The following is a 12,772-nucleotide window of genomic DNA, read 5'->3' on the forward strand; positions in this document are numbered from 1 at the left end:
TAGAAATATGAGGAATGTGAATAACTCTGCTATCCCCAGGCCAGCTGTGTATGTCCTTTAAAGGGATTGATGCTGTTTTAACAAAACGGTTCTTAGACGTTAAAAAAAAACCCCAGAGTTTTAAACCGTTTGCGTGAAAATCATTTGCTTTTGCAAGGTTTTGGAATTTGTTTCTATGCTCTGTGGTATTGTCATAACCACCCACCCTTGTGCCCCAGATGTCCAGTCATGCATAAGAGGTTTCAGGGGAAAAAGAAAATAATTGCTGTTGGGAAACAAGCAGGAGATGGGGAAATAAGGGAGCAGAAGGGAAACCTTTTAGGACTTGTCTCTGCATTGTAAAGATCAAATGCCACAAACCCTTCGCTCCTCCCTGTCCTCTTTTGCAGGATCTTTGGAGGTTGAAATGATTCTTAGGGGCCTTGCCACAACTGGATCAGGGCTTTAAAGGCGACACTAGAAGCATCTGTCTACAGAGGTTACTGTAGGAAGAGATGTTCCAACAAAACCTCTGCTGACAGATCTAACCACACGTAAAAGTGGATTGACCTTTTGATCCGCTCCATTGACAAAAGGGCCCCCCGGCGTGTCGACGCAGCTTTTTTGTTGACCGTTTGTGTCAACAAAGCACGTTTGGTGTGTAGATGTGCCACGAGTTTTATCTACAAAACTCCAGTTTAGTCTACAAAACTCTCTAGTGTAGACGCAGCCACAGAGTTACTTAAATAACCAAACGGCGCTCTTGCATAGTGCTTTTTTGTTGAAAAGGTGAGTCTGCAAAGAAATTAGCAGTATCCCCGTTTTATAGAAAGGGAAACTGAGGTGCAGGGCATTGCTACCTCAAATGGCAGAGGCAGAGGGGAAATGGAGCTTATGTGAGACTTCAAAATTGGAGGACTTTAGCAAATTGCTGTTTTCTAATGCATCTTACAGCAACGAACAATTAAGCGCGGGCATTCTTTCCAGTCGACAGCCCTAGGAATTACACGAGAATTTCACTTTTCAATTTTGGGGAAGTAAAAATTGCTGCGAAATCTTGGCAATGCGACCCCAGAGGGCAAATCTTTTTTTTAAATGTCAATCTTTATAACTCATGACTTGAGACCAGGGCTGCACACAGTGGGGGGCGGGCCTCATGCGGTGTGTGTGAAATTTTGTAAGGGGGGCACAGCATGATTGGCTGCTGGGTCTATGTGCTTCTTCCAGAGTCACTCACTTATTCCTTGGACCTTCACTTGTTCACGACGCTTTTCTTTAGCACTTGTGGCAGTACCACCCCAGAGGCCTCCCCTGCGATGCAGTTGTGCTTGGTGCTGTACGCACACTTAGATGCGAGTGCCTGCCACAAAGAACTCTGGCTTAGACTAGGAACGTGACTACAAAAGGACCCTTCCTTTGAGTGTGATCTCACTCTGACCCCTCAGCAGATAATGGCTGGTTGTGCTGTCCAGACAACCTGTCTGCTCTGTAATCAAACCTTCCCCCTCTTTTTATAGATCGTGGCTGGAATCAAGTACTACCTGGATGCTAAGATTGGCCGGACAACTTGCACAAAGTCAGCAAAGGAAGTTCAGGACTGTGCCTTTCATGAAGCACCAGAGCTGGCTCAGGTATGGCATAGAAGGAGCTTAACCACAGAGGGGTAGAGTGTCTAGGTAACTTGTACTAAGGTCTGACCTGGATGCCCCAGATCTCATCTAGGGCCCCATTGTGGTAGCGGGACACCTAGGGAGACAGTCTCTGCAGCACTTGCAATGTTAAATGGACAAGGCATAGGATGGGAGAAGGATGCACAGAGAGGCCCACCAATAGGAGGGGGAAGTGGGGCAGTTGCACTGGACCCTTCTGAAACATGGGGGCAGCAATGCTCCACCCTCTCTGGGGAGGGGCTGCCTGCTGATTGACTGCCCTAGGCCCCACCCCTTCTGCCCTTGGCCCTGCCCCTCCCAGGGGTGTGGAGCCAGACCCCCCCTCCCACCTAGCCTGGGCCTGCAGTAGCTGTTGGCTGTGCTGTAGAAAATGACTTTACTCAAGGTCACAATGATCTGGCAGAGCTGGGACCATGACCCATATCCCACCACTGTCAGTCCAGATCCTGCTCCTGTGTCACATTGTTCAGTGGCACGTCGAGGCGATGTTTTGGTACCAAACTTCTTAGGGGTTTATTTTGTCACGGAGGTCTACAGATAAGCTAATGGGGCCAGGAGTTAGTGGCTGCAGGATTTGAGATTGGATAGCGGTGGCAGGTTTGCCAAGAGTTCCCGTCCTCTGCATGCCAATGTAATGCAGTGGGCAGGGCTGCCTGGTTTCAGATTGACTCCTTCATGACTAGCCTGAGCCCCAGAGTGCATCTAATCGGCATGCAGTTCAGTGGGAGGCCAGCTTCATCACTGTTGTCTTCTAACTGTTGGCCCAGATTATCGGATATGTGCCTGCACGCATGCTTGTTTTAAACGTGCATGAAACTGTGCATGCACAGTTACCGCTGGTTGCACAGCTAGAAGGTAACTTGTGCGTGCAGTTACCAGAGTGCCGTGTGGTGCGGTGCTACCCGCACAAGTGAGTTCGGACACGTCAGGGCAGCTTTTTAAACCATACGCGTGGGCTGGCCCTCTTCTGAAAAGCTCCTTTGGGACGTCAGCCTCCCCGTTGAGAGTCTGGGCCAAAGTTAGGCTTCTAGGGTGTGCCAACACTGCAGGCAGACACCCGTGGCTGGCCTGCATCAGGTGACTTGTGCTCTCCCAGCTTGGGCTAAGGGATTGTTTAACTGCATTTTAGACGCCATCTCAGAGCCAGGGCTCAAGTCGAAACACAAATGTCTATACTGTAGTTACGCTGCCCCTTAGCCCAAGCCTGAGCCGGCCAATAGGGACCAAGTGTGGGTGCTCCTTGAGAGGCACTAAGCTGATATCCGAAAGTGCTGAGCCCTGAGCCTTTTCTGCTGCCTTCATGCAGCGGTTTTGCGTGTGACACTTTTGCTGGTCTCCCATTGATGAAATTGTTGTCCCAGAATATTCCCCAGTCTGGATCATTTAAAGAGCTACCTTCTCTGCTCTGCAGTACACCACAGACTTCCCCAGCTAGCAAACCTTCATTGCAAGTTCAATGACGCCTGCATTTTATATTTGCAAACTAACTTGTTCTCTTTCCCCTTTCTCCCCAGCGTGTCACTTGCAACTTTGTAGTGTACACGATTCCTTGGCTAAACCACATTAGCCTGGAGGAAAACAAATGCCAATAAGCACCTGTTTGTTCCTGCAGACGTTGGCAACCAGTCCTTGTAGGCTTGCTAGTGGTTTTTTTTAAAGCAATAATTGGAATACCTCGTGAGATGGGCTTCTGTCCACTGCTGTTAACTCAAATGCTTATGTATTCCTGGGCTATGCAAGTACAGCTGTAAGCTTCCTTGAAGCACAGTAGGGTCTGTTTGGTTTCTTACCAATAAGTACTTTGTTCCTTCAGTCTTTCCTTTCAAATAAAAACACAAACCTCACTTGTCAACACTGAAGGCTTTGAGAAATGTGTGTGTCCCTCTTCCAGTGACTTTCAGCATTAAAACAAATTGCTCAATGCTTTAGCACATCGTCTTTTTGTGGTGCGTGGTATAAGCCAGCGAACACGTGTAGTGCCTGTTAATGGGAGGCGATAGCATAATGCAAGCTACTTTGCAAGTTCTTTACACAGCTCTGCCTGTATAGCGTGGTCCTGACTAACAGTGCTCATGCTGTCTGGCCTGAGTTCTGCCGCACCAGTTGTGGGGTTGTTTGGAAGTCCTGTGAAATCCAGGCTTGATTATAGCGGTACAATGAACAGGTCCCTCTTAATTTAAAGCAGCGGTTCCCAGCCTTTTCCAGCCGGGGACCCATTCTGACAAGTCAGGAAGACTGGTGGACCCAGCGCAATTCAAACTGGAGGGAAGGGGAAGGCAGAGCTGTAATTAGCTAATTTTGCGCCTGACGCGAGAATATAAAATTGTGCCCCTCATGGTTGTATTTTCATAGATAAGGGGAAATACATTAATAATAATAAAATAACACTACATTTATTGTAGTTAATTATTATTTTAGTATTTATAATTGATCTGAGCTGTGGAGGGGGAAAGACCCTTATCCCCAGACCGCTCCTCCAGCTTAAACCCCACACTCACAGGCTGGAGGTGCTGAGGGGGAGTCACACTAAGGGACTTGGAGGGCTGGGGTAGTCGCACTCGGGCTCAGTGGGTCACATCAGGGGATTGTGGGTAGGGGAGTAACTCAGGGCTGGTGCTCACATTTGGAGCTGGGAGCATTACACTTGGGCTGGGGGGAGATGTAAAATAAATGAAAACTGACAAATCAGCTGCATAGAACGGAAGGTGGGGGACAAAAGGATGGAGCTGGGGGGCGGAATTACTTACTGCAAGAGTCTGTTAAGTGATTTGCCTGGGATGGCTATGAATAGCAAAGGTGGAGAAGCTGTCCTTGTAATGCATAATTGCTTCGCTATTGATAGCGATAGCCACTGCATGTGGCAGTGCTAAGGAGCTGCAAACGGCTTCTTTAAGAGCGACATGCAGCTCTGAGCTGCTGGCGACCCTTAACAAATCTAATCGTGACCCATGTTTGGGTCCCAACCCATAGGCTGGGAATGCCTGATTTAAAGTGAAAGTTCTGGGCAGCCAGACAATAGCCTAAAAAGTAACTAGCTGTCATGGGTGGGAAGGTATCACACTGTCAAGGGCTAACCAAGGCAACAGTCAAAACAAAAAGCAGTCAAGTAGCACTTTAAAACTAACAAAATAGTTTATTAGGTGAGCTTTCGTGGGACAGACCCACTTCTTCAGACCATAGCCAGACCAGAACAGACTCAATATTTAAGGCACAGAGAACCAAAAACAGTAAGCAAGGAGGACAAATCAGGAAAAAAATTATCAAGTTGAGCAAATCAGAGAGTAGAGGGGCAGAAGGGGGGGAGTCAAGATTTAGCTTAAGCCAAGTATGCAACGAGCCCATATAGAGACCCAGATAATTCCAATCTCAGTTCAAACCACATATTAATGTGTCGAATTTGAATATGAAAGAGAGTTCAGCAGCCTCTCTTTGAAGGGTGCTGTGAAAATTTCTCTTCAGTAACACGCAAGAGGGAGGGAGGGAGTTTGTGGGAAGGAGGCAGTTGTGACCTGGGGTAGGGGTTTGGGCTGTGACTTCGGGCAGGAGGGGCCCTCAGACTATTCTCAGGGGCTGGTGAGTGGCTGTTTATTTAGGCCTTTTGCTGCTTTCTTGGGCTGCTCCCTACCTCTGGAAACCTTCCTTGGCTCCTGCTGCCAGACAAGCAGTCGTCCTGGGCTGCACAGTTGCCTCTGATCCTGTGGAGCAGCATCCCGCTGTGCCGGCAGCCTCCTGCTTTGCCTGGGGTGCAGCCTGTTATCCTAGCTGTTGCTAACAGGTCAGGTCTGCAATCTGCCACGACCTGCTGGAGATGTGGCCTGCGGACATCCTGCCACCGTTCATACGGGGTCAGCTCCAATCTCGCTGGTGGGTTCCTTGCCCGCCGTGCCCCTTACGAGTGTTAACGCATGCCCCGGCCTCGTCACTGGCTCATCTTCACCAACGCCCTTCGCCAGGCCAAGGGGCTACCCAACAAAATGGTGTCACTCACTGGCTGAGAGTCACCGTGACAACCTCTGTCCAGGGAGGGGTGGCCTTAAGCCAGCCGGGGAGGCCGCGGTGTGTCCCTGACAGATGGTTCATTCCCAGCACAGGTTAGCTCTCGGGGCTTCTTCTTGTTTTTGAATGTAGAGACGTCCTCAAAACATGCAAGGGGGGATTCCTCGCATCAGCCTGCTGCCCCCCACTAAGCTCCGCAGCTGATGTGAAGGGGTCCTCAGGTTGGGGCCTGTAGGGCAAACCAGGCCCACCCTTGACTCTGGGATCTGGCCCAAAGGCCTGCACTGAACAGCGAGGTCAGCTCCTTTACTCCTCTGGCAATTTACCTTGGGCCACTTCCCCCTTCACCACTGGCTCTCCCCAGTCCCTTCCGCAGTTACCAGGGTCTCCCTAGGCCCTTCCTGAACCACTGCCTACAGAGGCCAATGCCAGCTGCTTCACAGGGACTGGACAGGAGAGGGCAACTGGCAAGTGATCCATCCCATCATCCAGACCCAGCCTGGGGCAGTCAGAGGTTTAGGGACACCCAGAGCATGGGGCTGTTTCCTGTATCATCTGGCGTAATGGCCACCGATGGGCCTAATAAATGTTTCCGAGGCAGCTAACGTTGACCTAACTATGCGAGTGTCTACACTAAAGTTTTGCTCTGGCTGACACTAATAACTGCCCCGCTCTGACACTTGGGCTACGTCTACACTAGCACACTACGTCGAAGTAGCCTATTTCGAAGTAAGGACATCGAAATAGGCTACTTCAACGCGTATCATCTACACGTCCTCCAGGGCTGGTGCCATCGAGATTCCATGTCGAAGTAGCAACGGGGAACATCGAAAGGAGCCGCCCCAGAAGGAAATGCGGAGCATCCACACACTCAAGTGCTCCCCGTCGAAATAAGGGGCCAGCAAAGCCCCAAGCTGCTCCCTTAAAGGGCCCCTCCCAGGAACACTTGCCCTTGTTAGCCGACGGCCAAGGATGTTTGGTGAGGTGCCAGCTATGCCCGTTTTATACCATCCGTGACTTTAACCGCTAGGACGCACTGTCCCTTCGCGGCGGGCAGCCCGGGCTAGGCTGACGGATGCCCCAAGGTCCTAACCACCCGTGACTTTAACTGCTAGAGCTCAGAGCTCCTTCGCAGTGGGCAGTCAGGATTGACTGACAGGCGCCCCAAGAGTTTGCCCCGTGGAGGCGGCACAACTCAACGCTAGGCTCTTAGTACTCTCACCTAATGGCCAGGATTTATAGCCAAAACGGCTGAGGTTCTTTAATTGTGTTGGCTGCTTTACAGTAAACCAGGGAAACAAGTCAGGCTTATGCACAAATGGTTACCAAAATTTATTAAACTAGATTCTAATCATGTGGTTACAAAGTTGCTAGTGCCTACTTATTTAAATGTATAGATGTTACACACACAAACAAGTTACAAAACTGAAGCCACAATCCCAAAGAAAGAAAACAAAGTATAGAGCTCTATTTCAAAATATGTGTACACTAAAGATAGGAGATCAGGTGTGGGTGTTTCTTACCCTCCTTGCATCTCTCGATTCCAGCGGTGCCAAGCCAGGATCGGTCACTCAATTCCGCGGAAAGACGAATAAGGGACAAGGCTCAGGGACCCTCTTAGCTGCAGAAGCCTTGGGAGGCTGTCACTTATCTGACCAGCAGATAGATAGTGAAAAGCACTCAAAAATCATGGTGCTGTAGGTCCCATACTTATACCTCTGTACTCCTTTATTCTCTTTCTCCTTTCTTATGCCAAATTAGGGCTGGTCTGTCTGGGCGACGCCAGCTCTCGCAAGAGTAGTTTACACTTGCGAGGGAGAGAAACAATAAGTTTCGACTACTGGACATTCTTTTATTAGGGTAAATATTTTCCCACCTAGGATGTGGGTGTGTGTGCATCACGTTATTTAGTAGGGGCTAAGAGCCATGTCTGTCACAGCTTCTCTGTCTGCTGTGAGCCTAATCGTTGTATATGTTCCCAGAGGCACATTGTAGCAGCACACCTGTGCTTCTCACAGCTTCAAAGGCTGTGCTGGAATTTATGTTAAGTGCCCTGTTGTTTTGGCTCCCTTGTGTTCCCAGCAATGCTGGTCTGAGAGGGGGCTGGCTGTCTGGCTACATTCCACCCCCTGATGCACCACACTACATCCCAGATTGCAAGGTGGCGGTGATGCCAGCACCTCTTGCCCTCCTTGGGGAAATCTAGAAATACCCAACAAACAAATTAGAGGATGAGGGTTCGCGGAATTGGTTAGGATCCCTTTTTAGCTCTAGGTATCTGATTTGTGTGGAGGAAAGAGCAGTTTGAATCAAACGCTTCATAATACATAAAGTTACACAAAAAACAATTACAATAATTAAAATGGTTAAAACAGTATTTACAACCGAATGTAAAAACGGGGAGAGGGAAAATCCCAAGTGTTGAGCTAACCATTGCATCCATGAGGTTTGTCCATTCCCCTCTTCTTTTATCAAATACAATTGTATGGGCACATTGCTGCTTATCTAGACTACCCATTTGTATGTCACCCTGAGTTTCAAAACAAATAGGGTATACTTCTTTAGATGATCCCGTTACATATTCCACAGAACGTCCCCAAACAGTGCGATGCCATTGTCCCACGGCCCCCCGAGTCAATGCGAGGGTTGTTGGTGTACCATGCTGGTCCCCACCGAAAGATGTCGCTTTTGTTCCACCAATCATTTAGGCTGAGTGGTACAAATTCAATTCCCAGTCCATTGGTTGAATTTAGCAAGGTGCACATCCAGCAATTTGTAGCACCAGCAGCTGAGGCGATGGTTTGGATTGCTCCCCGAAGAGGATGTTCTGGTATTGCCAAGGTGACTGGAGCCAACAGAAGGATCATGAGGGCTTGCAGGAACATATCTCTGGTGGGTTGGGTTCTAGCTAAAAAACTTATTTTAAAACCAAAAGCAATAATTATACTTGCTATTATAAGCAATGGCAAATATATTAACAGTTCATAGTAGTCTTTAGTGATCAAACAGGTCTGCTGCACGGTCCATTTTGCTGACAGGTTAGCTGGCTGGTTGCTCGGAACCATGGGACCATTCCTGCAATAAATCACATGGTCAGCCGGTCTTGGATGCGATCCAAGCCTCTGTAATGGTTATTAGCCTTTTATCAGCATTTAAGGCACTCCATATGCCTTTCTCTTTATAGGCGTGCAAAACACAGGTAAAGGTTCCCAGGGCTGGGTGTTTAATCACAACAGTGTCTCCAGGAGCATACTTGGAACTGTGCAGTGGTGTTCTGGCAGGGGAGATAGCTTTCCCTGTAGGGAAGAATCCCCTGCTGATTGGACTTCCTGTAGGAGTCTGCCTGTTGTTTAATCTCTGCACCACTTCATCCAGTCTGTCTCCCCATGTGCCATCAGTAGGCTTCAAGTGATTCTTTAGCAACCCATTCCAGCGCTCGACCATGCCATTAGATTGAGGTTGATATGGAAGGTGGAAGGTCCATTGGACTCCATGGTTAAGGGTCCATTCCCTTACAAGTTTATTCTTAAAATGCGAACCATTATCTGATTGGATTTCTTGAGGCACTGGGACAATTGCTGTTAAGCGGTTTAGTCCCATAACTGTGGACAACCCTGTTGCCAATCGGGTTGGATATGCAAAACCAATCCCTGAAACAATTTCTACCCCAGTCAAGATGTATTTCCACCTCTGCCTTGTAGTGGGCAGTGGTCCGACATAGTCGACCTGCCAGGTTGCCCATAGTGTTTTTCCATCTCTTAGCCTGGCAAACCTTTGTCCTTCTGCTATATGTTTTCTAGTCTCAGCACAAATAGCGCAGGCTTGCACCAGGTCTCTAGCCTGTCTGTGGGTGATAGGCCACCCCCTGATATGTGCTTGCCGCACTAACTCATCACTTCCTGTGTGTCCTAAATTATCATGTAACCATGAATATAAGCGTTCCCATTCTACTTGTGTGGTAAAGAGCTGGGCAGCTGCATTGGCTAAATTGTTTAACTGTGCAGCTGGGGTATTGTTCCTCTGATGAGCTGAGACATGTCCTATAGACAGGGGTTGTTGCAGGGCATGCTGATATAACCACTTCCAGTATTCCAATCCCCATACTGGTTTACCTCCTACTTCCCAGTGGTTATTTTTCCAGTTAGTGATCCACTGAGTGGCACCTGCCCACACCGCATAGGAGTCCGTATATACTGCGATGGCTCCTGCTTCACAGGCCAGTTTAATTGCAGCCAATTCTGCAAGTTGTGCTGACCCATCAATTTCAGCAGTTAGGGGTGCTGCAGAGGCGTCTGCAGGCACTGCTGCAGCTTTCCCCTTCCATTTTCCTTTAACCAGCCTGGCACTGCCATCAGTGAACCATACTCCCTCAGGCTGAGAAGGATCAAATGGGGCAGCATCCTTAATGGGAGACTGCTGTGGAGGTAGGCGGTATTCATCAGGCATTCCTACTTTCCATAGGGATTCCTGAATCATAGTGGGGTTTTGTGCAGTGTCTGCACCACCTACCCTGTGGTGTATGTAAAGTGCCCATCTTTGGATAGTCATTTTCTGTGCTACACCAGGTGGTAACTCTTTCCCTTCCAATATAGGTTTAATGATTGGAAGAGGGGTGTGAATTGTGATGTCCTTATCCTGAGTTAATTCCTCAGTTTCTCTCAAGGCTGTGTAAGCTGCCGGAAGCACCTTCTCATAAAGAGTGTAGTTAGCTTGTGACCCTTGCCATGACTTGGAACCAAACTGAATTGGTCGTCTGGGAGCAGTATCACTTTCTTGCCAGAGAGCATAAGACATTCCAGTGGCTCCCACAGTTAGGTACAAATGGAATGGGGCTTCAGGATGTATGGGACCCAGAGCCTGATAGGTGTGTATCTCCCCTATCAGTTGCCTGAGGGCTTCCTCATGGGCAGGAGCCCATTCCCAGGCAGCACTTTTCTTTAACAAATTGTACAATGGTCTGGCTACAATGGCAAAGCCACGTACATGTTTTCTCCAAAATCCCAGGGTTCCCAAAATCTGTCTCAATTGATCTTTACTTTCAGGGGAGGGTGCCTGATTTAGCTCTTGCACCGTGTCATTAGGCACAGACCTCCTACCTCCCATCCATACAGTACCTAAGAATTTTATCTCTTGGGAGGGACCTTGGCATTTCTCAGCTGGTAACTCTAAATTAAGGGCTTCTAGTGCTCCTTTGATTTGATTCATAGCCTCCTGTACCTCTTCTGAGGTTTTCCCACCTATTAAGATGTCATCAATGTATTGCACAGTTTGTACATTGGGTGGCAGTATAAGGTCATCTAGGACCTTTGCCAGTGCCCCATGGCAAATAGTGGGTGAGTGCTTAAACCCTTGTGGCATTCGGGTAAAAGTGTATTGTACACCTCTCCAAGTAAAAGCAAATCTTTCCTGGTCAGCTGGTTGCAAAGGGACCATGAAGAACATGTCCTTTAAATCTAATACTGCTAGCCAGGGTTTATCCCAGGTTTGTATGGTGTTTACAATATCTGTTATGCTAGGGACTGCTGCAGTTAATGGTCCAGTGTTACTGTTTAGCTTCCTATAGTCTATAGTGAGTCTCCATTTGCCATTTGGTTTCTTGACGGGCCACACAGGAGAATTAAAGCGAGAGTGGGTATGAATTAAAATTCCTCGCTGTTCCAAATCTTTGATCAGGTCAGTAACAGGGCTTATGGCCTCAGCTGGGACATTATACTGCTTTATGTTTGTTACTGTTGAGGGCGGGAGAGCAGGCGTGCTGCTAAGTAAGTTTACAGAATAGTGGGGAGGGCTTTCCTCTTCCAGGTGGGTGGCATGAGGAACAGAACTGACTCCAAAAGCCCACCTTTCCCCATTAATCCTTCTCTCCTTTCCTCTTAAACGTCCATGCCCAGTATGTTGGCATTGCCCAAAATCACCTCATATTTTCGGGGCTGATGGTGGGGTTGCAATGGGATATCCAGTTTTATTTTAACTAATGGGTAAATCATGGTACTGCCATTTACTCCTGTAACAAGTACCTGCTTTCGGCCAGTAGGTGGCGGGCCCTGAAAACTTTCTTGCTTAATCATGGACATTTGAGCCCCTGTATCCATTAAAAAAGGAATAATGTGTTTGTCATTTACAGTTACATGTATCCGGGGGTCTTTTGCTGTTGTTTTCTCCTCTTTGGATTTAAGCTGGTTTATTAGGAGAGGAGATTGACCCCCGCAAGCTAGTTTCCCTGCTCTGGTAACTCTTGCAGTTGCTGCCGCAATGGTGTATACAGGGTGTCTGCAGGTGGGGGAGGAGGTGAGAGCTGCGGAGGTGCACTGGGAGTAGCATTAGTTTTCTCCCAGTCACCTCTTTTAAAGGTGGTTAATAACTTTAGCCGCTCTGTGGGCAGTCCATTTATCACATCTCTGGGATAACCTAAAGCCAGACATTGTCTCCACAACTTGGCTCTAAGCTCCTTTTCCTCCTGGGTTGGCTCTCGCTTGTTTTTATGTCCTTTAGATGGTGCCCCCTTGTTTCCCTGAAGGGAACGCATCTTAGCTTTGCCTGTCAGTGCTCTGATGTCTCCGAATTCTCTAAAGTATGACACCAGACAGTTTAGCAGTGTCCGAAAGGTTGTGTTATGTGCTGCAGCATCTGATCTGAGGGACAGTGCCATAGCCCTATGGTTACTCGGAGCTCCCTTAAGCAGGGGTCTGAGATTATCTACATATACCTGACCCTCCCATGGACTTTCATAGGCTAAATCTTGAGGGTTTTGGCCAAGCATGCTAATGACAGCCACAGTTAATAGAGCTGTTTTTACCTCATCTATGTTGGTCCAGTGCATTACTGTGGGTTCATCTCGGTCTGCTGGGTAAATTCCTCTTGCCCATTGACAAGCCAGAGACCAAAGTGTTTTAGGAGTGTTCCCCTCTGAATGTTCCAGGAATATTCCTGCACCTAAGTTAAGGCGCTCAGTTTCTTGGGCTGTCAGGCGTATATATCCACCCCCAGTGTCCCAGAGGCGGACCAGCCACTCTATTATACCTTCCTCAGGCTTTTTAGCAAAGTCCCCCTGGATTGTTTTTAACTCCATCGGAGTATATTGGCGGGTGGTAATTTTGGTAAAGTGTGTTGGAGCTTTACTCCCTTTT

At 48.2% G+C, this 12,772-nt stretch overlaps 1 protein-coding gene across 1 annotated transcript in view; it reads left to right on the plus strand.

Moving 5' to 3' along the window:
* The window catches only part of CST3 (cystatin C), a 6,598-nt gene extending 3,028 nt beyond the window's left edge, over positions 1 to 3,570 (plus strand). The window contains exons 2-3 of the mRNA XM_074989321.1: positions 1,497 to 1,610; positions 3,164 to 3,570. Coding sequence (XP_074845422.1) covers positions 1,497 to 1,610; positions 3,164 to 3,241 — 192 coding nt within the window. The 3' untranslated portion in view covers positions 3,242 to 3,570. The remainder of the gene's footprint in view (positions 1 to 1,496; positions 1,611 to 3,163) is intronic.
* The last annotated feature ends 9,202 nt before the right edge of the window (positions 3,571 to 12,772 follow it).

This window comes from Carettochelys insculpta, chromosome 3 (assembly GCF_033958435.1).
Source record: "Carettochelys insculpta isolate YL-2023 chromosome 3, ASM3395843v1, whole genome shotgun sequence".
In the NCBI taxonomy this organism is placed as follows: domain Eukaryota; kingdom Metazoa; phylum Chordata; order Testudines; family Carettochelyidae; genus Carettochelys; species Carettochelys insculpta.